The 25,238-nt window shown below is 40.5% G+C and overlaps 1 protein-coding gene across 1 annotated transcript in view; it reads left to right on the top strand.

The window, feature by feature from the left end:
- Window positions 1-222: 222 nt before the first annotated feature.
- Window positions 223-25,238, top strand: part of kcnt2b (potassium sodium-activated channel subfamily T member 2b) — a 38,409-nt gene continuing 13,393 nt past the window's right edge. Inside the window, exons 1-13 of the mRNA XM_078269435.1 lie at window positions 223-608; window positions 12,838-12,917; window positions 14,149-14,251; window positions 15,464-15,512; window positions 15,900-15,959; window positions 16,747-16,821; window positions 17,022-17,105; window positions 17,559-17,653; window positions 18,328-18,508; window positions 21,665-21,829; window positions 23,022-23,158; window positions 23,911-23,974; window positions 24,632-24,740. Coding sequence (XP_078125561.1) covers window positions 520-608; window positions 12,838-12,917; window positions 14,149-14,251; window positions 15,464-15,512; window positions 15,900-15,959; window positions 16,747-16,821; window positions 17,022-17,105; window positions 17,559-17,653; window positions 18,328-18,508; window positions 21,665-21,829; window positions 23,022-23,158; window positions 23,911-23,974; window positions 24,632-24,740 — 1,291 coding nt within the window. The 5' untranslated portion in view covers window positions 223-519. The remainder of the gene's footprint in view (window positions 609-12,837; window positions 12,918-14,148; window positions 14,252-15,463; window positions 15,513-15,899; window positions 15,960-16,746; window positions 16,822-17,021; window positions 17,106-17,558; window positions 17,654-18,327; window positions 18,509-21,664; window positions 21,830-23,021; window positions 23,159-23,910; window positions 23,975-24,631; window positions 24,741-25,238) is intronic.

A 25,238-nucleotide genomic window follows, 5' to 3' on the forward strand; every position in this document is an offset into this window, starting at 1 on the left:
AACGCTTATTGTACAATATTCTAGATTTCTTTGTGAGTACTGTTGTTTTATTTGTTATTTGTTATTTGTTTGTTTGTTATGCCTGAAATGAAAAGGCATCGCAGCAGAAGAGTAGTCCCCAACGGCTGTTTCACATTTGCTGTCAGTGCGTCCATGCGGAGCTCAGGCAGGGAGGATGCTGCTGTTGAGAGACAACCAGTTGCTGTCCAGCTGTCACAGTAAAAGTGGAGCCTCCCCTACGCACCGACGGATGAACATCCTCGACCTGTTGCCTCGGTGGGAATTAAAGTAGAGCTGCGTTGTGACAGATGCCAAAAAAGAAAGAACTTGTTTTTTTCTGTTTTGAAGGGAGGTCGAAGACGATGCCATGAGGTGTATCAATGTGTTCGTTATTAATCTACGTTTTGAATAGCAGAAGGAAGAGGAACGGAGTTGGTTTTGGGGGGTCCACCTCCTCGCTGTGGAGGTGCAGTTTGCGGTGATATCTGTCTCTATCTCTGGGCCGTGAGGAGGAGGACCATGGTCGAACTGGAAAAGGAGGTGCTCCCGCTGCCCCCTCGGTACCGGTTCCGAGACCTGTTGCTCGGGGACTGGCAGACCGACGACAGGTAAGAATCATATCATATTGTCTATAAAGTACTCATTTGTTTTTCGTTTGCATTTTCTCCCTGTGATCTCGTTAATTCAGGTGTATGAATGTGTTTGAGTATTCTACTGCCAACTGTGCAGCGCTGTTGTCATGGGTGCTGCAACAGGTTTAGGCTACTCCGTCCCCTGTGTGCGCGGACACGATTGTTGCTAATGCTGCTAGTTGACTATTATCCCACCAAAAGCAATATACTAATTAAACCATACAAGAAAAAATACTCCAAGAAAAATCAGAGATGAATTCATTCAGCAATATACAGTTCATTCATTTTTATATAATGAAAGTGGTGCATCTATTTGAAACATAAAAAAAAAACAATCCTTTGATGGCATTCACCAGTAAGGGAATCAACTAGCTGACATACATTTTCAATAAATCTTTAGAAACTGAACTAATACCAAATTAATTGAAAATTGCTCGAGTAGTTCCTGTATTTAAATCTGGAGACCGAAGTTAATTTAATAATTACCTTCTATTTCTGTATTTCCATGTCTCTCCACGATTTTGGAAAAGTTGGTTTATAATAGAATGATGAAACATCTGCAGAAGTGGAAAATCCTGTATGAACATCTATAAGGATTTAGGAAAAATCATTCTACAGAAATGGCTGTGCTTCAACTGATTGACAAAATTCATATTGCATTAAATAACAACAAATATGCCTTAGGAATATTTCTTGATTTATCCAAAGCTTTTAACACAGTTAATCATGATATCTTACTCCAAAAACTATTACACTATGGATTTGCTGGAATCCCTTATACATGGTTTTGCAACTATATTCATAATCGCCAACAGTTTGTTAATATGATAGAGCCAACATGTGGGGTCCCACAGGGATATATACTAGGACCACTTCTGTTCCTTATTTATATAAATGACTTGTCTACAGCATTATCCTCCTTGTTTCCAATCATTTTTGCTGATGATACCAATTTATTTTTTTCCCATTCTGAATTTTTGATTCTCATGGTCAAAGCAAATTCTGATTTAGGAAACATTTCCAAATGGTTTCAGTTAAACAAATTATCCCTTAAAGTTACAAAAACTAACTTAAAAAAAAAAGTATTGCAAATATAATTATTGTCTTTACATTGGAAATAATTCAATTACCCAGGTTTCATCTACAAGTTTCCTTGGAATTCTGATAGATGATTGTCTAAGCTGGAAGAAGCATATTCATTTTGTTTGCAGTAAGATTTCTAAATCCATTGGCATCATTGGCAAATTTCGAAGTTTGATTCATCAGATGTTTACTTCCTCTTTATTATAGCCTAATTCATCCATGCCTCATGTATTGCAATATTATATGGGGAGCTACTTATCCCACTTACCTTGATAAGTTATATACTTTGCAAAAGAAATTTTGCAGAATTGCCACATTTAGCAGCTGGACTGATCATTCAGTGCCTCTCTTTAAATAGCTCAAGATTCTATCAATCTTTAAATAAATAAGTACCAAGTACTTGTGTTTTTATTTTCAACATTTTGCATTAGCCAGCTTCCATTCCGATGCCTTCTGTAGTATTTTTTCAGTCTAATGCTGACGCACACGGTTGTAATACAAGATATGCCAAATATTTACATCTTCCAATGTTCCGTACTAGGCTCTGCAAATTCTCTATTAAATACAGGGAGGGGAGCTCAGCTATGGAACAGGTATATTAACACTGCATTTCAGTCAACTTCTGTCAAGAATTATAAAAAGAAGCTTAAGACCTGTCTGATTAATTGTTCATTATCTATATTCCTCTCTTCCTTAGGTGAGACTCCTTCTATAAGCCCCTAGGGGTTTTCTTAATCTCACCTGCACAATCTTTATTTTTGTGTGTGTTATTGTTGTCTTGATTTTATTGTGCAAAATAAACAAAATTCAAATTCAAAGGGTAGACCTATAGTGTGCTACCCTATTTATGTTCTCCACATGCTATAATGTCTGTGATATGCAGAGACCCATCTGCCACAGGCGGTTTTAACTGGGTGCATAGTTACCGGCAGTCAACCTTTGCTTACTCTCCATTTGCAGGGCAGAATATTTGAAATGCTATAGGATATGCATTGCTTAATTTTGGCTATTTCATAATGCTGTCTAATGGAAAACCATAACCTCAATTTCACGCTTGGTGTCTCTTGTTGCCAGGTGGAAATGAGGACCAAGACACTTGCTTGTGGACTTGAGTGGGTGTTTCGAATTAGATAATTGGGGAAACTTACTATTGAGAGCATGGAAGAAATCAATCCGGGTTCAGACATTGCCTGGCTTCACTACAGAGACACTGCTGCATGTTGCCATATAGGCCTGATGTCAATGATGATTATTATATTAATAATCATAATAATAACTCATACCATTAAAGGCTACTGTGTATCTGTATCCCTACTGTATCCCTGACCTCTGAAAGGGTCATATTTTGCACAGCTGAAGTTTAGACCTGCTTACTCTGGCCGTGCTCTTCTTGGCCTTCTGTAATTTTCCGGCTATTGCCCAAGGACTAATGTTACGATCCTGAGTGCAGTGTGACCTCAGTCACTTGATTACAGAGGTGAGATTACAGTGAGAGCGGGTTGCTGCTTGTTTCTTGGAAGCATGAGACAAAAGGACAGGACTTTTTATAGTCCAGGCTCCTAATCCTCTAAAAGAGGCAAGACACTAGACATTTGACAACCACATGAATAATTTCAGAAACAAAATAGGGGTATAGTGACAGTGTGGTTGTAATCGATTGGTTGGTTTCCAGACTGCTGAGACAGTTTGAGAGGACTGTTTGTGTGTGAGTGCCACAGATGTGCTGTAATACCCTCTAAACATATGATGTGGACGGGTGTTTTCAGGGGTTTCGAACACTTGGGCGCTACAAGGTACTAAGGTATGAATTAAACGTGTGGGCGGTGTATGTTTCATTTATTTTGTCACATTGCAGAGCTGTGATGTCCAGTGCACACATGCTGTGTGTGTGTGTGTGTGTGTGTGTGTGTGTGTGTGTGTGTGTGTGTGTGTGTGTGTGTGTGTGTGCGTGCGTGCGTGCGTGCGTGCGTGCGTGCGTGCGTGCATGCGTGTGTCTGAGCATCTGAGCATTCACATGCTTTCATAAATAAACGACACTTGAGAGAGTGAGAAAGCAATTGAGATGTCCAGGGATTATTAGCGGCTATAAAATGGAGTGATTAGAAGGAAGCTGTGATTGATAGTGACAGAATGCTTAATTATACGGCTGAATCACACAGAGTTTGTCATGCCGTTGTCCATTAATCCAGGGGTAGCTTTAACTAACATCCTCAAAGAACCAGACGGTCCCAATGGGCTCAGGTGCACAGAATAGCTCCATACAGTATCGATGCGTCCCGGCACAGAAGCTCTCACACATCAAAATGTCAACATGTGTATGCATGCAATGTATGCAACTTATCTCCTTGACACATATGGTTGCACTTTGCTCTGGGAAAACATACATTACTGAGCCTTATAATCCCTCCTCTGTCATCCTCTGTGGGCCTTCTTTCTGTCGTCCTCTCCTCTCGTCTTGCATCACTCTGGGGTTGTGTCCATACATCACCCTGTTTTAACATCGACCACCACCCCTCCTCTGCTGTAGCTATTGAACGGCTCTCAGGTGAGGCAATTTTCAGCACAGACTTTTAAAGATGGGAATTGATTTAAAAAAGTATTTTACACACAGGGGTCTCTTATTCTCCTGATTGTGTTATTACTGGTATCTAAGGCCTCTTTTTTTCTACCTCTGCCAGTGTTTATATTTTTTAGTGGACCTGTGTCCTGGACAGAAACAAGCCTTTTCTCACAAAATTTGAATAGTGTTCTGCTGAAAGTTTGGTCACAACCAATATCTTTATCTGTGTAGTCCCCATAACCCATAACGTTAATCAAGGTTGCGCCTGCAAATTGATAAGTAAGTGAATGTGTGTCCTACTGCTACAGGAATGCTTCAAGGAGAGAGAAGTAGGAACATTTACGTGATAATGGTTTGGTTACACCGACACCATTTATATTTTCTGGCAGTGAGTCAGAGGCTTATGTTCCGAGGAAAAGCCAGATGATTTAACAATTAAATCCTGGGCTGCGGTTGAATAGTCAAAAAAGTATGTCTTTTCCTAACCACTTTTCCTTGACCGTGATTGGAAAATGTCATGAGGTTAAAGAAAGATGTGAAGGAGAATTCATAAGGACTTATGAAAAGACAATCTCTGTGCTAAGAGAATCTAACTGCACCTTCACTGGGCTACATAATTATGCAACTGCGGATGTTATTGATGCGGGATTACCCACGCTGGCTATACGGTAATTTACGTGATGATCTGCATCTCTTGTGGGTCATGTTGATTGTTTATTTTTGTGGTTTTTGCCTAAAATGAACACGATATCGAGACCTGAAGTGGGTGGTTGTTGATATTAGCAATAGTCTTTGACTTTGTGTACATTTTCTCTTCCTATTCTCTTCCTATTCTCAGTGCTTTCCATTGACAAATGAACTTGTTTGTGTACATTATATGTACAGTATGTAGAATTTTCAAAATAATACATTTTCTGGCTTACATACTAGAAACACACACGTGACTCCTAGCTCAACTTGTATGCCTAATGTTTTACAAATGGAGTCAACAGAGTCTCCATTGCTCTACAATAGAAAGCCTCAGCGGGAGTCATCCTCAGAGTCCAGGATTACCATACAAATGACAGCCCTTTGTCATTAAAACAATCTCTAATTGGCTGTCACCTCCACATCTTCCCTCGCTTAATCTCTGTCTCAGTCTCTCCGCCATTTTATATCCCAATGCTCCAACTCCCTTTGCCTCCTTCTTAATTCTTCCAGTCAAGCCTTAATCTAGTCAAGCATGATCCATCAATATTGTCAACATTCACACCAGTTTTGCTATGCTTTGACTTCTCTATAAGGTTGACACTGGAGTCCTTTAGTGAGCCTCTCAGAGCTCATGTAAATTTCAGTCATATCATTTATAAGGCAGTTTAGAAAGATGATAGCCAACTCTGTCAAGGGTTTTAGAATAATGAATGCATTATGCTTCATGCCTGTAGAGCCAGGGCTGGCATAAAGGGAGGTTATTAGCAATACAAATGAGTTGTATGATGAGAACAGTCACTCTGAGAAAAGATGATTTTTTTACCAGCTAGATGAGAGAGAAGGGGTGATGTAGGGAGGGAGCAGGCAGATCTGCTGGTAAACATCTAAAGTGAAGTTAACTTTAAAAACACCCAGTTGTTAATGGAAATCAATTGGGAGCTCTGCATAGGTGATTGAAAGCTGGAGGCCGAGAGTGGGGTAGGCTAATAAAACCCAAGTTTTAGGTCTGACGAATGTCCATTGCTATTAATTAAACAAAAGCGTCTTAAAACATCTTAATTAATACTGGTGAAGAGGAAAGGTTTGCAGTAGGCCTGGACATTAAATATAGTAGATCCGTCTTGAGAACAAATGACAGGGCACGGTGGGAGGATGGAGGGCTGAGGGCTCATACACAGTCTCTGAGCGTGACCCTGCTGCAAAGAATACTGTGCACATGTCTGGTGAACATGAGCCGCCACTCTCTTTGTGAGACATTGAAGGCAGAATGAGAGACACTTCAGTGTGGTCATACAATTAGAGTTTATTATTCCTTGTACTCCATCTGTGGCTATGTGTAGATAATGTAATATACATATACATATATATATATATATATATATATATATATATATATATATATATACACAGTAAAAGATACACATATTTGATATAGTATATTAAAGCTGTATTCTTTCTCATTGTTATCACTGATTTACAATAGCCCAAGGCTGTAGAAAGAACAGTGCAGGGTGTGTCCCTCGTGGTCATCTAAACACATGCTTCTTTTAGGCTATTTTTAGAGATTTTTCTGCCACCGCTTTGTGACAGTTCAGGGAATTAGAGGACCCAAATGCAGAAAGCAGACAGGCAGGCAGGAGAAGTCTGAGTTGGAAGATTTATTTGTCCAAAAAACAAAGTGCAAATTAACAAATTACTAATCCAGAGAGTAGAAAACAAGAACAGGGAATCCAAAAAACAAGAGCAGAACAAACCAGAAACTAGAGACCAAAGGAAATCCAGGGAGCAAAGAACCAGACGCGAACTGACACGGGGCGACACGACAGGCACGAGCAAACACAAAATGATCTGACGCAGGACAAGGCGAACACAACGACTAAATACACAGACTGGGTAACGAGGTAACAAGAGGCAGGTGACACAAGGGCTGGGAAACAGGTGAGAAACATCAGACAATCACAAGGGTGGGAAAACACAGGAAGTTAATTTAGACAAGACAGGACAGAAAACCAGACTACCAAAATAAAACAGGAAACAGAAACATACACCACTCAGAATAATACACAATCAAAACAGGATAAACAGAAACATAAACAATCCTCAGAATGATACAAAATCGATATACAAAACAGGAAACAGCAACAGAAGTATACAAACAGGCAACAGAAACATCCATAACACGCTTGGCTTTAATAAGCTAGATATTGAATTCCCTAACCAGCCCTTTCGGTTAGATGGGAACTGTCAACACTTAAGAGCCTTCCTGCTGTGGATACTAACACAGCCATTGGGCTGACTAGCATGTGTCTGAGCACTTCTGGGCTCTAGCGGTGTGTTCGTTGTTGCTGTAAGGCCCTGTGGCATCAGAGTGGGGTCAGGGAGATGCTGTGCCACGCTGTTGTTGGGGATCACAAACATAGTTGTCTACTGATCGCAGCTCCCCTATTCCCAAACTGTGTTAGCTTAATACACCACAGAGACAACAGGGACAGGCAATAGAAATGATACCTCTCAAGTTGCACTCCTTTTGCGTCACTTATGTAATCACCAAAGCAGTGATTTAAAGACGACTTTAGAGCGGATTGATATCTCACGTTGATTTGATCAAATGTTAAATGTCTGTGCATCATCCGAGGCTAATGTAATCTGAAGGGATAGAATGTCATTGAATGGCTTTTGATAGAGTTGTGCATCACTTTAAGCCACATTTAGTTTCTCAATAGACGAATGATTGAAGCAATTTTTTTTGTCAGCACATCACAGACTTAAGTTAGGCTTTTCTGTGAATTTGACACTGAACTGTTGTGTTCTGTTTGTCCTTCAGGTCAACAAATGAGATGTGTCAACAGAACAGATCCTCCTTTAAGCAATAAATACTAAATTATCATTTCAGGAAAGCAGGAGGCAAGGCTGCATGGTTTACGTCACGGAGAAGGGGGGAAATGGCTGCAGTGCACGCTTACTTACTGTCAATATACTGTGGGATACATTACGCATTTGTTTTAAATGATGGCTGTCGTTTTCCTGCTGTGCTTTTCCCCGGCTGGTAGGGTAGAAAGAGTGATTGTTGGAGGCTATAGATATATGTAATTACACACAGTGGACTGAATAATAGATAGATCGGTCACAACATAAACCGGTTGATTTTCTCCAGACAAGGATTCATTGTCATCATTAAGTTATTATGAAAGTACTTGCTTGTTTCATTGAAGTGTTAAAATGAATTATGTGGCAGCAATGAGTGCTCTCGACATCTGTCTCTTCAGTCAGCATAACCTTGTGCAATTGTCAGTGTTAAAAGAAAAATGTGCCTTTTTACCACAAGAAAGGGATCTTTTTTTATTTTCATTTTTCATTTATTTTTCACTTTTATTTTTCTTCTCCACCTGTCATTAGGACAGTATAATGTGTGTGATGGTTGTGTATCTGGGTCAGGGACAAGCTGCCCTGTCAACCATTGGTTGGATGAAGGCGCCTATTGTCATCCCATTGAATTTCTCCTGCCCTCATTTGAGTCTATGCGTATTATTTTGTGCCTTTGTGTCCTTTTTCCTGTCTTCGCTCTTTTAGCTGTGCCCTCTTTTCTTAAAGGATCCCTTATTCACACTTTCATCTTAAGCAATACAGTATGCTGAGAAATGAACTGGTTTATGGTAGAGATGTTCCGATACCGATACCAGTATAGGTATCGGCTCCGATACTGCCTAAAACGCTGGTATCGGTATCGGGAAGTACTGGAGTTTATGCACCGATCCGATAGCACATAATAAAGCCCTAAAGAAAATCTACGTTAAAGTAGTTTATTTATGTTCTTTTTCCGTTATAACTGACTGTCAAACTGCATAATAAAAGAAAGTTCTGTGGCGTTCATTGTTTGTGTTGGTTCATGTTTCACAAAGAGTTTAACCTGAGCCAGACCGACAACAAAGATAGAAATCATATCACATCCATACAGGGATAGTAGTATACACGTATACATGTTAAAACATAATAAAATATATGACAAGGATCGGTATCAGAATCGGTATCAGGAAGCAAGAAATGGTATCGGACCATCTGTAGTTTATGGCCATCAGCATTTCTCCATAGAATGGTACTGCTAGTACCATTCTATGGAGCACTACCAGACACTACATGTTTCTTCCAGTCAACGGGAACAGCTTTTTCTTCTGAGCCCTTATCTTTTCTAATCTGTAGATCTTATAAATGTTGTGAAATGTGAAATAACAGTCATTTGTCCTCGTTTCTATATCACAGCAGTGATAGACCTTGCAGGCAGCCTTTACCTAATCATACAGTATGTGTGATTGATTGTTCTGGACATTCAGATTCATCCTTTCTTTTTTTCCTTACAGCATGTTTTAATGTGTATTCAGGATTTGTTTTTTCAAAGGCGTGCTCAAAATATAAATTTCCCTTTTTCTTAATTAGAATTTGTCACTCAGTTCACACATTTCTTGTTTGTTTTTTCTTCTACTTCACTGGTATGAATACTATTTCTGAGTTGTGTGTGGAGGTTTTGATGAGCCAATGATGAGCTGTTTACACGCATACATTTGGGTTTCTTTAGTCTCTTCCACTGTGTCATTAGATTGCCTGTGCTGTGTCATTATGGAGCACAGGCATGGGTAGAAGCAGCAGGAGAACAAGATTTAGCTCCATCGCTCTCTCAAAGATCCTCCTCCGCATGTCCCCCTCTGTCTTTCTGTCCATCTGTCTGTCTATTTATCTGTCTGTAATTTTGTCTCCTCTCTCTCTCTCTCTCTCTCTCTCTCTCTCTCTCTCTCTCTCTCTCTCTCTCTCTCTCTCTCTCTCTCTCTCTCTCTCTCTCTCTCTCTTCTCTATGTCTTTCACACTTCAACTCTTAGAGTATACATGCAAATGCAGAAATGCAAATTCTCTCCCAAGGCTCAGGTTTATGCCATACTTTCTTGTGTTCTCTTGTTTCCAGCTGTTAAAGCTGTTGTTCTTGCTTTATTAGAGCCCATGAGATGATCTCAGATGCCTGACTCAAAAATAATTAGTTTGATAAACCTATATTTTGAATGTGGAGCAGAGCAGCGAGAAAAAGAGGGGGATCTCTTTGGGGGTTATTGTCTCCTAATGAATCTTACATGACACATTCAAATTGTTGTTCCTTAATCCAGCGACATATGTTTTTTTGTTTTTTTCACACAAATGTGTCCCAAAGCAGTTTTTCTCAACTAATCATTTATTTCCCCTGTGCTTTTTGGAGGGCCTTGGGGGGCTCATACGTGTCTCTCGCCCAGAAGTGCCACCGTGGTTGTGTGTCTTTTGTTTTGAAATAATTCTCTTTATGAGTTTTTAATGTGTCCCCCCCCCCCCATCCTCTCCTTAGATTAAAGATCCAGACTCTCAATCTATACTACAGCTCAAATGTTTATTGGCCCATATTTCCACTTTACTTTTCATCCTCTGTTGTACACTCAAGTGGAAAAGCTTTCGCTCAGAGAAACACATCAAGGGCAAAATGACCTCTGAAATGATCCTCATCCTCTGGGAAGATATCACAACTTCTTCTCACAGAGTTTAAGGACTTTGATTAATGATTAAATGCACAGATGGCTGGATTTAGGAACGTATGTCAGCTTAAGTGTTTTAAAGCAATAACAAACAGACAATAACAAACTAGAGATTTAGCAAAGAATAAAAACACTGTCATGGCCAGGCGTGGAGGTGCAGTGCCTGATGGATTTGGTTGTAAAAGATGACGCAGGAGTGAAAGCGAACATTAAAGCTTTTACCATATTGGTTTGTTATGAGGACGTTATCCAAAACTTAACACAGTGGACTCTTAAGAAGACCTGCAACACATGTGCAATGATCTTATCTTGCTGTGGGAAACGCATTTCTATTCATAATGCCCCATTTCGATTGTGTGCTTGAACTCATGATGGCATTAGTTCTTTATGGATGGTTTATAGATGGAAGGTTACTTTAGAAATGTTAATACGTTACAGATTACCATTTACCCTCCTTACATTGTGATAAGTAATTCAATCATCTTAAATACATAATCGTTGGAATAAGCCTAGTTTGTTTATATTTGATACTTTTTGATTACCTTTTAATAAATGTGTTCAGAATGATTTGTGTTGTGGTTAAGTGCTTAGTTAGTCCAGGGTTTTCACTGTAGTAGTCTGGACTTGCATTGCATAAATCATTTTCTATCAATAGGTTTATTCTTGTTGAATTTCCAACCACATGTTTTCTTATCTAAGGAGAAAACAATATCCTTACCACTTCTGCCTGCCTTAAAGTTTTAGCTTTGCTGTTCACAGAATGCAGAATATATTATATATTATATATATATATATTCTGCAGCATGGAAAAACAGTTTTTCTTGCTATTCTTAGTTTGTGATCCCTCAAATTTTGATTATGTAAGCTCTCTGATTGACACAGTCACACTTACTTAGCAAATGCTAGTGCATATACTTCCTAACTTTTTTATATGGATGATTAATGAAAGTCACTTTAGAAATAAATATGATAATATGTCCATGAGCTTATTGCCACCATGGCATTGACTGTTTGATTGCTCTGTGCATGAAAGAACTCCATCAATGCAGTCATATGGTCATTTAGCTCAGTACAACTCACCCCACACACACACACACACACACACACACAACATATTTCCTTACTTGACTGTCTAAGACTGCGAACACTGCAGATTGTCTCATCATCCAAAATGTATATCCCAAAGCTTTTGTGAGCCAGAGGAGCTGTGCATATCTGCATGTTCTTCTGTTTTCCATCATGTGTGTAAAAGCCTTATTGTCAGCAGGCTGCTGAGAATGAAGGGAGCCGTCAACACGTTGAAGCGGACTATCGGCTCCGATGCACTTCACAAGTATGTGTTTGCTCACATCTGCTCATGTGAAAGGGAGGGAAAAGACAACAAATCCTGTGTTGTCATAGCAACACAGAGGAAAGTTGCCTATGTGGCTGGGAGAGTGTGGCATTGGTTTTGGTCTGTGTGTGTCTGACCATGTGGGGTGCTGGTAGCGTCACTCTGGAACCCTGGGAGGAACCCCCTCCCCATCTCTTCCTGCAGACATAATAGATTGCAGTTGTTCTGCCTCACTTTCATCTGTCTGTGTATTGTGAGGAGACCACCAGCGAGCCGGGCCTGGCATTTTTCATCCTCCACCTGAGTCATCCACTCTCCCCTCATAGGATGAAAGGAGAGCTACTGAGAATTCTCCCCTGAGGTGGTCAGACAGGAACTGCTGGTTATGTACCACCTGTATCACATGAAAGAGCTGTCTGAAGAGTGTCTCTTTGTCATTGTCTCTACATTAGCGTCTATGTCAGAATGGTCTAATACTTCCAATGACCCTGTTACAGGTGTGTGTATTTTAGGCCTGTGTGTGTACAGTAAATGTGTGTGTCCCTCTAACAGGAGGGTGCCAGAATGGAAAGGGAGAAAGAGCAGTAATTATGGCCTCCCATGTTCAGCAGAAACATCAGAGGGAAGTAATTTGTTGCTCTATATTTAATCAGTAGAGATAACGAGACTGACTGCAGCTGTCTGGGCCTATGGGCAGGCGGACACCATTTCCTCCAAATCCCATTAGTCTTTAATGCAGCTAGCCACAGTGTCTTATTTCCATTCTTTTCAGTGTTCAAATAATCATTATCACCCTTTCTATCTCCAATTTGCTGAATTGTTCACTCTTTCTTTCTCACCTTTTATTCTATTCCCTTTTATCTCCCAGCCCTCCACTTGTTTCTTCTCTTCTGTCTTTTGACTTGACTCCATAAAAGAAGTATTTTATCCCTTCAATCATTTTTTTTTTCTATTGCACCCTCCCTTTCTTTGCCTACCTCTCCATCCCTCTCTTAGGGTGCAGGTAGAGTTCTATGTGAATGAGAACACTTTCAAGGAGCGCCTCAAGCTGTTCTTCATCAAAAACCAAAGATCCAGTGAGTTGACTGTGTTTGGGAGCACACGTTCCCTGTCTGTTGCTCTTATTTTTTGATTGAAGAAATGTGTGTCATTTTAGTGTTTGATGTGCTTTCATTCTTGCTCTACATTTCATCACCAGTTGTTCAACTTGTCCACTCTTTGTGACTGTTTTACATGTCAGTGTAGTGTTTAGATTTATTTGTTCCTGCATGCATAAAGTCATTAAACATTTATATTCATAAAATCGTAGAAACAGGTGTATAGCCTATCTTGTACCTAAGTAGTTAAACGTTAACAAATAATTTTAGCTTTCATCAAACACGATAGGGGAAAAAACTGTTTTTTAATGCACTGGTCAATTTTAAGATTTTAAGCTATTTTGCTTTCATAGCATTTTTTTCAGACTAGTGAAAATAAAACAACCAAAATACACATTAAGGTGTTTAGTTCACTTTGTCTATTTGTGTCTGTAGATTTTTCCTAGGGGTATAGGATTCAAGTATATATATATATATATATATATATATATATATATATATATATATATATATATGCATATACAAGAATAAAAGTTACAGTGCAGTGTTAAACAACTACTGCAGGTAGCATCAAATCAAATTTAAGTAGAAAATGCCTAATTTGCTAATTTAAACATAACATTTCAGAAAACCTGTAATACAAAAAATAATTGTCTTAATGTAAGTTATCAACTGGAGAAGTTCCATGGTGATATATATTAGTTGAACCCTATTCACCTGTAGTGTCTTGCCTTAATTGCTGCTTGAATTCCATACTGTTATATATAAACTGCGTATTAACTGTGTCTGAGGTGTAAGGGATACAAGATCAACTTTCAGCACACATGATAAAATACATTTTCTTCTACATTAAGTCAACCATTATCAATCATGACTGCACATGCTTTATTGAAAGGATGTGATAAATTGTGTTTTAAAAAACAATTTGAGCTTTTTGGCACTGATGATAAATGGCTTATGAGCTGCTCTTGATTTTGTTTTATTTTATCTGTTTTGTCTCTTTTTATACCTTTATTTGTATCTTAGGTGCATAGAGTATAGACCAAAACATCGTGCCAAGCTTTATTCAGTGTCATATTTTAAAATCACGCAGGAAGAATATATATAATAAACCATTTGTAATAATTTTCAAAGTTAAATAAAATGTGTCTATAAATTGAGCTGCTGATATTTATTTTTAAAGACAGATTGTCTTCTATTTCCATTGCAGGTCTGCGAGTGCGAATGTTTAACTTTTCTCTGAAAGTGCTGAGCTGCCTCCTCTACATTGTCAGAGTCCTATTGGACAACCCACAAGACGGAAGACAAGACTGGTAAGAGAAATGTTGTGACAGGGGCTTAATGAGGTGAAACAAAGTATTTGTGAGTGTGGAGGCCTGATAGCAGGAACAAGTGCACCAGGTCAATAGAAGAGAAAATATTAAATAAATATTTAAATATTATATAGATTCTGTATATAATATTAAAATATTATATAGATTCTGTAGAGTATCCTGTAAAAGGATTGGATGTGATGTGATGGTGAGAGAAGAGGGAGTGAAGATGCAATCAGGAAAGTAAACTGATATTTGAATTGAGCTGAGGGTCCCGTTTTGGTGAGAAAAGCTGTATAAGAAGGTACTTTCATTGTCTTTTGTTTCTTCCCTGCAGCGTGAGCGAAGTAAACTGCAACAAACAAAACACAACATCGCGTCCCTGGAGTGAGTTTGACTGGTAAGCATGCAAGTCTCTAATTAGGAGTGATGGCTTCGGCCCGCAGACAAGGACCATGAAACCACACACCCTGGAAGACCTGCATCCCCCAACCCCGGCCCACTGGTCGGAAACGTTATATAACGCAATCACTTTACGTAATAAACACTGATGCTGATATTGAGCATTGCGGATCCACAGTCATTTGTCACAATCCAACTATGTGGATTACCTGTCAACATAATATGTATGTAGTGCCTGTGCAGCCTAATCAACAGTGATCTAGTGAAGATAAAGCATGTAATATACAACAGCAAAGAGAGGGAGAGAAACCAGGAAGTGCATGGACCTGAGGCTGTGCCATGTCTCCTGCTCAGGGACCTATTGATCTAATTGGTGGCTGGTGACACTGGCTAAGCTCTGGCTCCAAATGAATAAGGAGCCTGACAGGGTGAGCTCAGGAAAGGGATGGGCCGCCTCCTCTTCTAGGCACCAGACTCGTAGGAGCAAATCAGAGCGCAGGCCGGCAAGCAGCCACGATAAGCCCAAGGGTGTCTTTGGGCGGGAAAAAAATGTCCTTTTTCTCACAATGAGGCTGTACATTTTTTGGCTGCGTGATTACTCTTCTCCAACAATATGAGCGCATTGGCAGCTGGGCACTCCACTGTTCAGTTGTAAATAGCATAATTAAATTTAATGTAGTGACATGAGTTGTGTTCATGATCCCTGTGTCATTGCGTTGGGCAGAAAATAATTTCAATATTTTGTCCATTTTAGTGGCCTTCGTCTTTTTGTCTCTCCTCTCTATTCTTTCCTTTTCTTCCGCTGTGTAGGAAACTGATCATCTGGGTGGATAGACCTCTACCGCTGTGGGCACTGCAGGTCAGATATATCACTACAATCCTGTGAAAACAAGGCCTCAGTCTGTTTACACACATTTGCATACATGAACACACTCTCACACACACATAGGTGCACATCATAATTTCTGACAGAATTATCTGAAACGCATTTACACTTTCAGTGTGATCACACACACACACACACACACACACACACACACACACACGTACACAATCAGACACCAGACTGCTTCACTTAAATCTGTTCCCTCTGAAGCTCAATCATCAGCACGCCTACTGATTCCACCCACGCTCTTCTTTTCCATCTCTGTGACTCCTAATTTATCTCTGCTCTGGTCTCTTTCCGACTCCTCTCTCTGTGTCTGCATCTCTCTCAATATCTCTATAACTCTCTCTCTCTTTGCAGGTGCTTGTGGTTTTCATCAGCTTTTCAGAAACAATGTTGCTCGTGTATCTCAGCTACAAGGTGAGTTACAAAGGCAACAGCCAATTTAAAGCCTTTTGTGATGTCTGTGGCTATGGTGTCTACATGTGTGTGTGTGTGTGTGTGTGTGTGTGTGTGTGTGTTTGACTGTGCATGCATGCATGCATGCAATATGCTTGAGGGTGGTGTTTGTCCACTTTGCACTACTCTGTGTTCACGCTACTAAACTAAAGTTTTCCTTTCTCCCCTGATGCTCCTCCTATACTCTTGCATTTGGAAAGCCCCTCAGCGGCATTGCAAATGCAACCATCCCAGCCTCAGCAACCATCCTGTTATTGACACATCAGACAGACTTTAGGGGAGGCCCCAGTGTTGCTCTAGCGGGGGGCCGATTCACCAATGGGTTTCCCTGCTTTTGATGTACCTGACACTATAAGCCAATAAAGGGCTCACTCTGCAGATTACTCTGGAGGCTAGAGACCTTAGCATTTAGAGCTGGCTGATTCCTGTGGACATACCCCGTGCCTGTCCACCTACACTAGTCAGATTTAGCGCAGCCATATGCAGGTGGCAGACACATAAAAACAGCCATGGCTGACATCCTAATTGAACGGTAAAGCTTAGAGGAAACTGAGTAATGCTGTTTCTTTTCTCAAGGGGCACAAGGGAGTTGTATAATAACCCTTCTAAATCCCAATTAATTCTATGGTGCAAAAGCCGGTCAATTTGTCTCTTCCACTCTCCGTAATCGAACCTGTTATGTGGTAATTATGAAAGGTCGCCATGACAATGGAGTTTCCTGACCCCTGTGTGTGGTTTATGTTTCCAGGGCAACGTTTGGGAGCAAGTGTTACGTGTCCCCTTCATTCTGGAGATGATCAGCGCCATTCCTTTCATGATCACTGTGAGTGGAAGGACTCGCAGCACTCAAGCATAGCAGAACACACACACACCACATGTTTAACACTTAATACAGAAATGCTATCACAACATGCACATTGCTCACACAAACCATTCCCTCTCGAGAGACCCTGTGACTGTGTACAACATGTGAAAAAATGTGATAAAACAGCCAAGCAGACTGACGCTTTCTCTACTCGACAGGTGATTTTGCCCTCCTTCAGAAATCTCTTCATCCCTGTATTTCTCAATTGCTGGCTGGCAAAACACGCTCTGGAGAACATGATAGTGAGTGAAGCATTATCTCCCTATCCAATTTTGTCATTACTTTCATCTCAACATCTCTGTTATGTTTTTTTGTTGGCATGCGATTGGCCCTCTCTGTCTGTGCCATTTCAGCTCACCAGCTCTTTCTGCCATGAAGGGAAGAACCATCACAAAATATTTAAACTTTGGCTTGGTATTGACATTTTTCACATTCCCTGCCTCCATCTGTCCTATGACGTCCAAGCTTGCTTCCCATTTTTTAAGCTGTCTCCCACTCTGCTCCACATATTCCAACACTTGGCCAATATCATCTCCTTTTTAAGTGCATTTTTATATTTAATCCGTCATGTTTTGTTGTCTTATTCTTTTTATCCATCAACTGCATTTTAACCTTATTTCACACTTTAAAAATGCAGCGCTTGGGCTGTTGTGGTTTCCATACGTTAAGCCACATCTATGTCTGTCTCTCTGCAGAATGATCTCCATAGAGCGATCCAGCGGACACACTCAGCCATGTTTAACCAGGTGGTGATACTAATCAGCACGCTGGTCTGCCTCATGTTTACGTGGTGGGTACCCTCACTACTGACACTGAACTGAAAGGACAAGGAAGGAAAAGAGAGACTTAAATGGAGGTTGGACAGGAAGTGAAAGGTGTCATAGCTGTGCACAGGGTCAGGAAAGGAGCAGAAAGAGGCTGAGATGGACAAGAGAAGCAAAGCAATAATGCGATACATGTAGAAAGAAATTGATATTGGACAATAAAAAATGCTGCTCCTCGAGCTAAAAGATGAAACGACAGAGAGGTAATTGGTAACTGTGAGTGAAATGTCTGAAATGACAATTGGCAATTGCTTCTGTGCAGTGGAGGATGTGTCAGCGTGCTGCATATCTGGTGTGAAAGCCTGAGCTAATCCAGAAGATCCTCCACACATTAAGCTCCCCGACCATTTCAGGGTTGACATTTGCCTGTTGACTCATCTATCCCTTAAAGAACACACTAATACACGCAGCTTGCACTCGCACACCTATAAACACAAATATACAGTGTCCTACAAAGGCGCTCAAGCATGCATCCACCCCCATCTCCAGTCACACGTACACAAACAGGTGTGAAAGAGTGCTCTCGATGTATAATGCCTCCCATAGGCACCTATACTTCCCCCAGCATGTGAAGTCTGATGTGATGCTTACTTCCTCTTTATACTTTCTCCATCTTTCCCACCCTGCCACCCTCCATTAGCATCTGCGGCATCCAACACCTCGAACGAGCGGGCAACAACCTGACCCTGTTCGACTCGCTCTACTTCTGTGTGGTCACCTTCTCCACGGTGGGCTTTGGAGATGTCACCCCCCAAATCTGGCCCTCGCAGCTCCTGGTGGTCATCATGATCTTCGTGGCGCTCATCGTGCTTCCCATCCAGGTGAGAAACAACGGTGAAAATCTCTAACACATCCACAGGCAGTAGATAAACAAAAAGATGTGATTAGAAGAAGAAATATAACAGAAAGCTTTAAAAGTGATTGATTTGATGTGTTGAGGAGCCCTGGCAAAAAAAAACATCTCACCCTTTCACATATTTTATTTTCAATTTAACTTCTGGAGCAGCCAACAGGGCTGGCTGCCTGGCTGTACTCCAGGTAATATGCAGGTAGAAAGATCTCAAGTTAACTGAGCACAGACGTGCCTTTAAAGTGATCAAAGAATCTTAAAATCATTGACAGATGAGATAGCTTCGCAATTCTTTTCCTTCATAAGCTTGTTACAGTAAAGTTATTGTATTTCCCCCCTTGCACAATGTGATGACTCATTGCATCCTACGTAGATTTACAGCACTATTTTTACTCAGAGAACAGTGCTGTCTTCTTTACTCGCTCAATTCCCCAAATCCCTCTCCTGCTCCACAGAGAGAACTTCATGGCAGAGAACTAGAGGAAACGATTACACACACATACACTATTTGTGCAGGGACTGATAAAAAAAAACCTTGACAAACAGTTGCACAAATGGCTGTTCCTCATACGGTATATGTGTAAACGTTACGTTACGTCCCTGAGGTAGCTGGCGGACCTGTGTGTATCCCCAAAGATGTAAAGTGGTAATGGGATGACATTTCCTCTGTGTGTTCACTGTGCTTGCAGTCAGAGGAAGGCCTCTCAGGGCAGGAAATCACACTCACACATTACTGATAAACAATTCACAAATGATTTGGTTTACTGACATTTTTATTTTGTTGTAAATTGGATTTCTTTTGTGATGATGCTACACGTCTTTAATAGCTATTCATTTTTTAATCGTATCACGTAAGCAGTAAGAGTAGGGCTGCATCCTACCAATGCATTACGGCTATCGAAAACACTCTTTTGTTTTTCCCATCAGCTGTGACTGGGTGATAGTGTGGTATCTGACGATTTACACTTTGAATTAAGTTTTAATCAAGTTTGCATGTATCCCAATGTATTCCATATTGTAATATGTTATTGAGGTCATGGTGAGAGAGTTGGAGCCCTGTACATGAGAGATGATGTAGTTGTTGGGGGATAACAGGAAAGGGGCCCTGATAAGTATATGTCCTGGTAAATATGTATTCTGTCATTCTACAGTTAAATAACGAGTTAGACACAGTTAACCTATGACCTTGGAGAGGTCTACAGGAAACCCACGTTTAACAGTGTATGAGAACATATGTTGTTATGAGATCATGTGGTAAGGTTGATGACATTAGCAGAGGGGCCCTAGAACAAAAGTGACTCTGTTCATCCTGGTCCATGTATAGGACACTTGAGGCTGACCTTTATCTCAACTCATACATACACCCTCCCACTAAAATGCACAGAATATATATCGTGTGATAACTGCAGAACGGGAGAGCGACAATATTTGAAGATTGGGTTGGTCGTCTCTCCGAGCTCCTGCAGAAGCTTGTAAAATTGATGCTGAACCTCTGATGTAATACACCTTTTTATAATCAAGAACAGTGTCAACGAAGTTCCTTCTCCACACATCGGCAACGCAGTGCTGCAACTAAATTTACCACAGTAGCAAATACCTTCACAAAAACAAAAGACACCAGCATGAAGATACTTTCACTTAACTTGCACGATCTGTGCATCACCAACATGGATGCCATGTCACCCTCCCACTCTCCCTTTCCCATGCATCTGTCATCCATAAATACCCCTTGACATTTAAAAACTGGCCCCCCTTTGACCGCAACCACCCCCGTGTTTGTGTGTGTGTGTGTGTGTGTGTGTGTGTGTGTGTGTGTGTGTGTGTGTGTGTGTGTATGTCAGACTCCTGCCGTGACACGGCTGCACAGGGAAGCCACAGAGCACATCAGAATTCAGCTATTGTCTTTGTCTTATTGCTGCCTCTATTGGTTTCCCTGACCTGTCCACAACACACCACATAGTTTTGAGTATAAAGGATATGGATTCGAAATAAGATTAAAAAAAAAGCCAGCCAAATTCTGTTTCACCAGTTTGGAGACTTTCCTTTAAACAAATCACGGCTTGATTTTTACGTCCCAAATTTGCCACAGTTGGTGTCATCGAGAACTGGCTGTACACAAATGATGGCTGAATAAGATGCTATTGTCATATGGATTTGTGTGGCCTGATGGTGTTTTCCAACTTAAACAAAACTTCAGCTCAAAATCGATCACAATTATTTGGAGCAAAATGATGACCTCCCAGAGAAAAACTGCACACAAATGAACGCTGTCGATTGAATTCTGTTGACGTGGCTAAGGTGTATGTTTAGAAACATTTTCAGACATTCATTGCGACTTTTGCTGCTTAAGAGCTGAGGACCTCCATTACAGCTGGCAGAGGGTTCAATACATCAACTCGTCACCTGTTTAATATTGGCTTCATGTCACTAAAAATTCTTCACAGGTAAAGGGCTTTGAGAGAGTAAATGATGAGTAGCCTCTGCCACTAACTGAAGTTTTAACTATAATTAGACTATAACTTTTTGTTTTTATTGATATTTTATTATTAATCCAGAACTTCAAAAAAACAATGGCACATATTTCTGATTTAAAATCTGATGTTTGAGTTTAGAGTAATATTATTTTATTAGTATTGTACTAGTATTAAAACATTTTCTGAGCTCTGTTGGAAGAAGAAATCATTTACTGCAAACTACAGTGATCAGCATCTTTTTGCAGCCCAGTAAGCTGTGCCATGAATGAGTTAAAACCAATGTGCTCACTGTAAAATATTTGGGTATTTTAAAGGAAATCTGTAAAAAACAAAACAAAAAAAACTTGACTCTTGACCATCTACCCACCTGTCCCTCCACACATATAAAAAAGAATCAGCGTAATTTTGCTCAGGCCTATACTGTTCCGTAACCTACCTTCCTCTATTAATGTTTGCTTTCATGTTCCATTCGGCCACCATCCTGAACCACATCTCCACTTTTCTTAATTCCCCCAAACACTCTCCCTAATCAAACATAAACACTACTCTAAGGCATTGTTTTTTTTTTCTTAAGCCACCTGGCTCCACCCTGTATTCCAGGTAACTTAATCCAATTTCCATCTGTTGAATGTGATGGATGTCACCCTGAATAGTTCGAGCAGCTGGCCTTTCTGTGGATGGAGCGGCAGAAGTCCGGGGGGAACTACAGCCGCTACAGGGCACAGACGGAGAAACACGTGGTGCTGTGCGTCAGCTTTCTCAAGATTGACCTCCTCATGGACTTCCTCAATGAGTTCTTCGCTCATCCCCGACTACAGGTTAGAGATGGTCCGATACCATTTTTTGCTTCCCGATTCTGATACCTGAACTTGCGTATCAGCCGATACAGAGTACCGATCCGATACCAGTGTGTCATATATGTTATTATGTTTTAACAGCTGTATACTACTATCCCTGTATGGATGTGGTATGATTTCTATCTTTGTTGTCGGTCTGGCTCAGGTTAAACTCTTTGTGAAACATGAACAAACACAAACAATGAACGCCACAGAACTTTCTTTTATTATGCAGTTTGACAGTCAGTTATAACGGAAAAAGAACATAAATAAACTACTTTAACGTAGATTTTCTTTAGGGCTTTATTACGTGGTATCGGATCGGTGCATAAACTCCAGTACTTCCCGATACCGATACCAGCGTTTTAGGCAGTATCGGAGCCGATACCGATGGTATCGGAACATCTCTACTACAGGTCTCTCTAAATGGTTTTGAGTAGGACAAGAGGGTGTTGGGGCGTCTTGTGTTTGTTGTCTGTAATCCTCTTCAGTAGCCCTAACAGCTGAGCATTAATTCACCAATAGCACAGATCAAACTGCTGTCTTATTCATGTTGGAGCAGATGTGCGTGTTTACTTGAGGGTGCATCCATGTGTGCATAGCTCTCTGTGTTTGTTCTGATTTGATTGGTCCTCAATACTGCAATTGGCTAGTGCAAATGGCTAGATTATCGGGTAAAGAAGAGAGAGTGTTTTGCATATTGTTACTCAGTTTGATACCAGAAGACTGTTTCACATTAATCTGCTCAAGGGAAAAATCTTCGCTGTGCTTACCTTAAATTGGATGTGGTCATTAAAGCAAGATTTTGTGACATCACAACTAGTTTGGAAGCCAAGCAGTGGTCCAGGATGCAATTTACATAAGTGAAACCTCCAGTGACTATATGCTGAGAATGGACTTTTCTCTTTGCTATCCTCTGCGGTATGCCACTCTCAAGCGGTCTCTACCTTCCCCTCTCTAGCGTCTCCCCTCTACCCTTTCTCCTAAAGATTGGCAAGGAAACAAAAATACAACCTGTGACTGTATCTTTCTTGGAGTTAAATACTCTTCAACCACAATACAAATTGTATGTTTATATATGTGTGTGTGTGTGTGTGTGTGTGTGTGTGTGTGTGTGTGTGTGTGTGTGTGTGTGTGTGTGTGTGTGTGTGTGTGTGTGTGTGTGTGTGTGTAGGACTACTACGTGGTGATCCTTTGCCCAGCGGAGATGGATGTCCAGGTTCGGAGGGTCCTACACGTTCCTCTGTGGGCCCAGAGAGTCATCTACCTGCAGGGTTCCGCCCTTAAAGACCAAGACCTGATGAGGGCCAAGTGAGTGAATGTGACTAAAAACAACAACAATCAAGAGTCTGATTTTATAGATGTATTTAGTTTCATATCTATCTATCTATCTATCTATCTATCTATCTATCTATCTATCTATCTATCTATCTATCTATCTATCTATCTATCTATCTATCTATCTATCTATCTATCTATCTATCTATCTATCTATCTATCTATCTATCTATCTATCTATCTATCTATCTATACAAACCCATTAGAAGCATTATTATCCCAAAATAATTCTACAACAATCGAGCCCTAAAAAAGCCTAGAATAGACCTGAGTTAAGACACCTTGAAATGAAAAGCCTCATATAGAAGCTTGAGCTCACAATTAATACCTAAAGCACCTACAGCCTTGAGGTAGCGGCTGTAATTACAGTTTGAGTCATATTGCTTATTGTTTACCCCCTGGCTTTTGATAATACAGCCGCAGTACCTTAGCTGGCTTTGTCACAGGGAAAGAAAAGGAGCAAAAGCCTGTTTTTTTTTTTTTTTTAATCTACTTGTCTCCTCGCCTCCGACTATCTCAACCCTAAATAGTGTGGGCTTAAAGACACATTGGTTTGATTGTTGTTCTATTGTCCTGCTTTTTTCTCTTTTGTCCTCTCCCTCAATAACATGACAACACCCTCCTCCCCATGTCTTCTCTCCTCATCGCTTCCCCGATTCTCTCTCTCCCTCTGTTTATCTATCTCCCTCGCTCCCATGGCCACATGCTCTACTAACTGCCTGCAGGATGGACGATGCTGAGGCCTGCTTTATCCTCAGTAACCGGTTTGAAGTGGACCGTATTGCTGCTGTACGTTGCTCACTGCTTCCCTGTATCGCCATGACTACTCACACTGCAAAACATCCATATTAAGTCTATTTGCCTTAAAATGTAGTTTTAATATTTTTCTGGAGCAGCTTTGATTTAGCTCACTGCATTGGCTGAAGTTTTGTGCTTGTTGTTTTATGATTGGTGATTTATATATTTTTCCAACAAAACATAAATCGCACTGTAAAAACGACTAAAGCTGAGAGTAAAAGAAACACTACTTTAAACTACACACATATGTGCAAAAAAAACTATGGACTCTATAGGTGCGGTGTTAGACAGCACTGCATGCCATGATAACATTGTTTAATCTACACCCTGTTTTTTTCATACTGAATGATTTGGCTGCTGAATTGTAATTACTTCATTTTATCATCATCAGATCACAATTTTTATTTGATTGTTCAAATACCAGCCTTGAATACTTCTTTGTAGAAAGATGTCAGAATTGCATTACAACTCTAAAATGTTTCAAAGGCCATTCGAGTGCAGTCAGCGGTTTAAGAGGATTATTACAGAAGAGCTACAATCTGATTCTCCTAACAGTGGGTTTCTACCCCCCCCCCTCTCTCTCTCTCTCTCTCTCTCCCTTCTTTTCACTTCATCCATCTCACTCCCCTCTGTCTCCAATTTTCTCAGGATCATCAAACCATCCTCCGAGCCTGGGCAGTGAAAGACTTCGCTCCAAATTGCCCCCTCTACGTCCAGATTCTCAAGCCAGAGAACAAGTTCCACGTCAAATTTGCAGGTGGGCAAGGGAGTGTGTGTGTGTGTGTGTGTGTGTGTGTGTGTGTGTGTGTGTGTGTGTGTGTGTGTGTGTGTGTGTGTGTGTTTGTTTGTTTGTTCTTGTTTGCATGCATCTACTGTTATTTGATCAGAATGCAGATAATAATGGGATGCCACCTACTAAAAAATGTCCTGGCCCGGTTCAAAAAGTGATTTTTCTCAGTTTGTGACTGTAGGTGTGAAGATTGGTGATTATTTTGCTTCTGCAGGGTTAACTTGTTATGACATGTTAAACTGAGCTGTCCTGTCTGTTAAATTGTCCTGTCCCATTTTCTACCTGAGTTTGTCAGCTTGATTTGTATGTTTTTGTGAATTGTATTTGCTATCAGCGTGGCTTTGCAGCATGAGGAAGTGCTGGATAGATCGGCTTGGCTTGAAGCCCTCTGAACTCAATTCTAGCTTGCCGCCCTCATCCCAGCTGTCTCTATCAATGATGAACGTTTTACTTTGCTACCAAAAT

Source organism: Sander vitreus, chromosome 15 (genome assembly GCF_031162955.1).
Source record: "Sander vitreus isolate 19-12246 chromosome 15, sanVit1, whole genome shotgun sequence".
Classification (NCBI taxonomy): domain Eukaryota; kingdom Metazoa; phylum Chordata; class Actinopteri; order Perciformes; family Percidae; genus Sander; species Sander vitreus.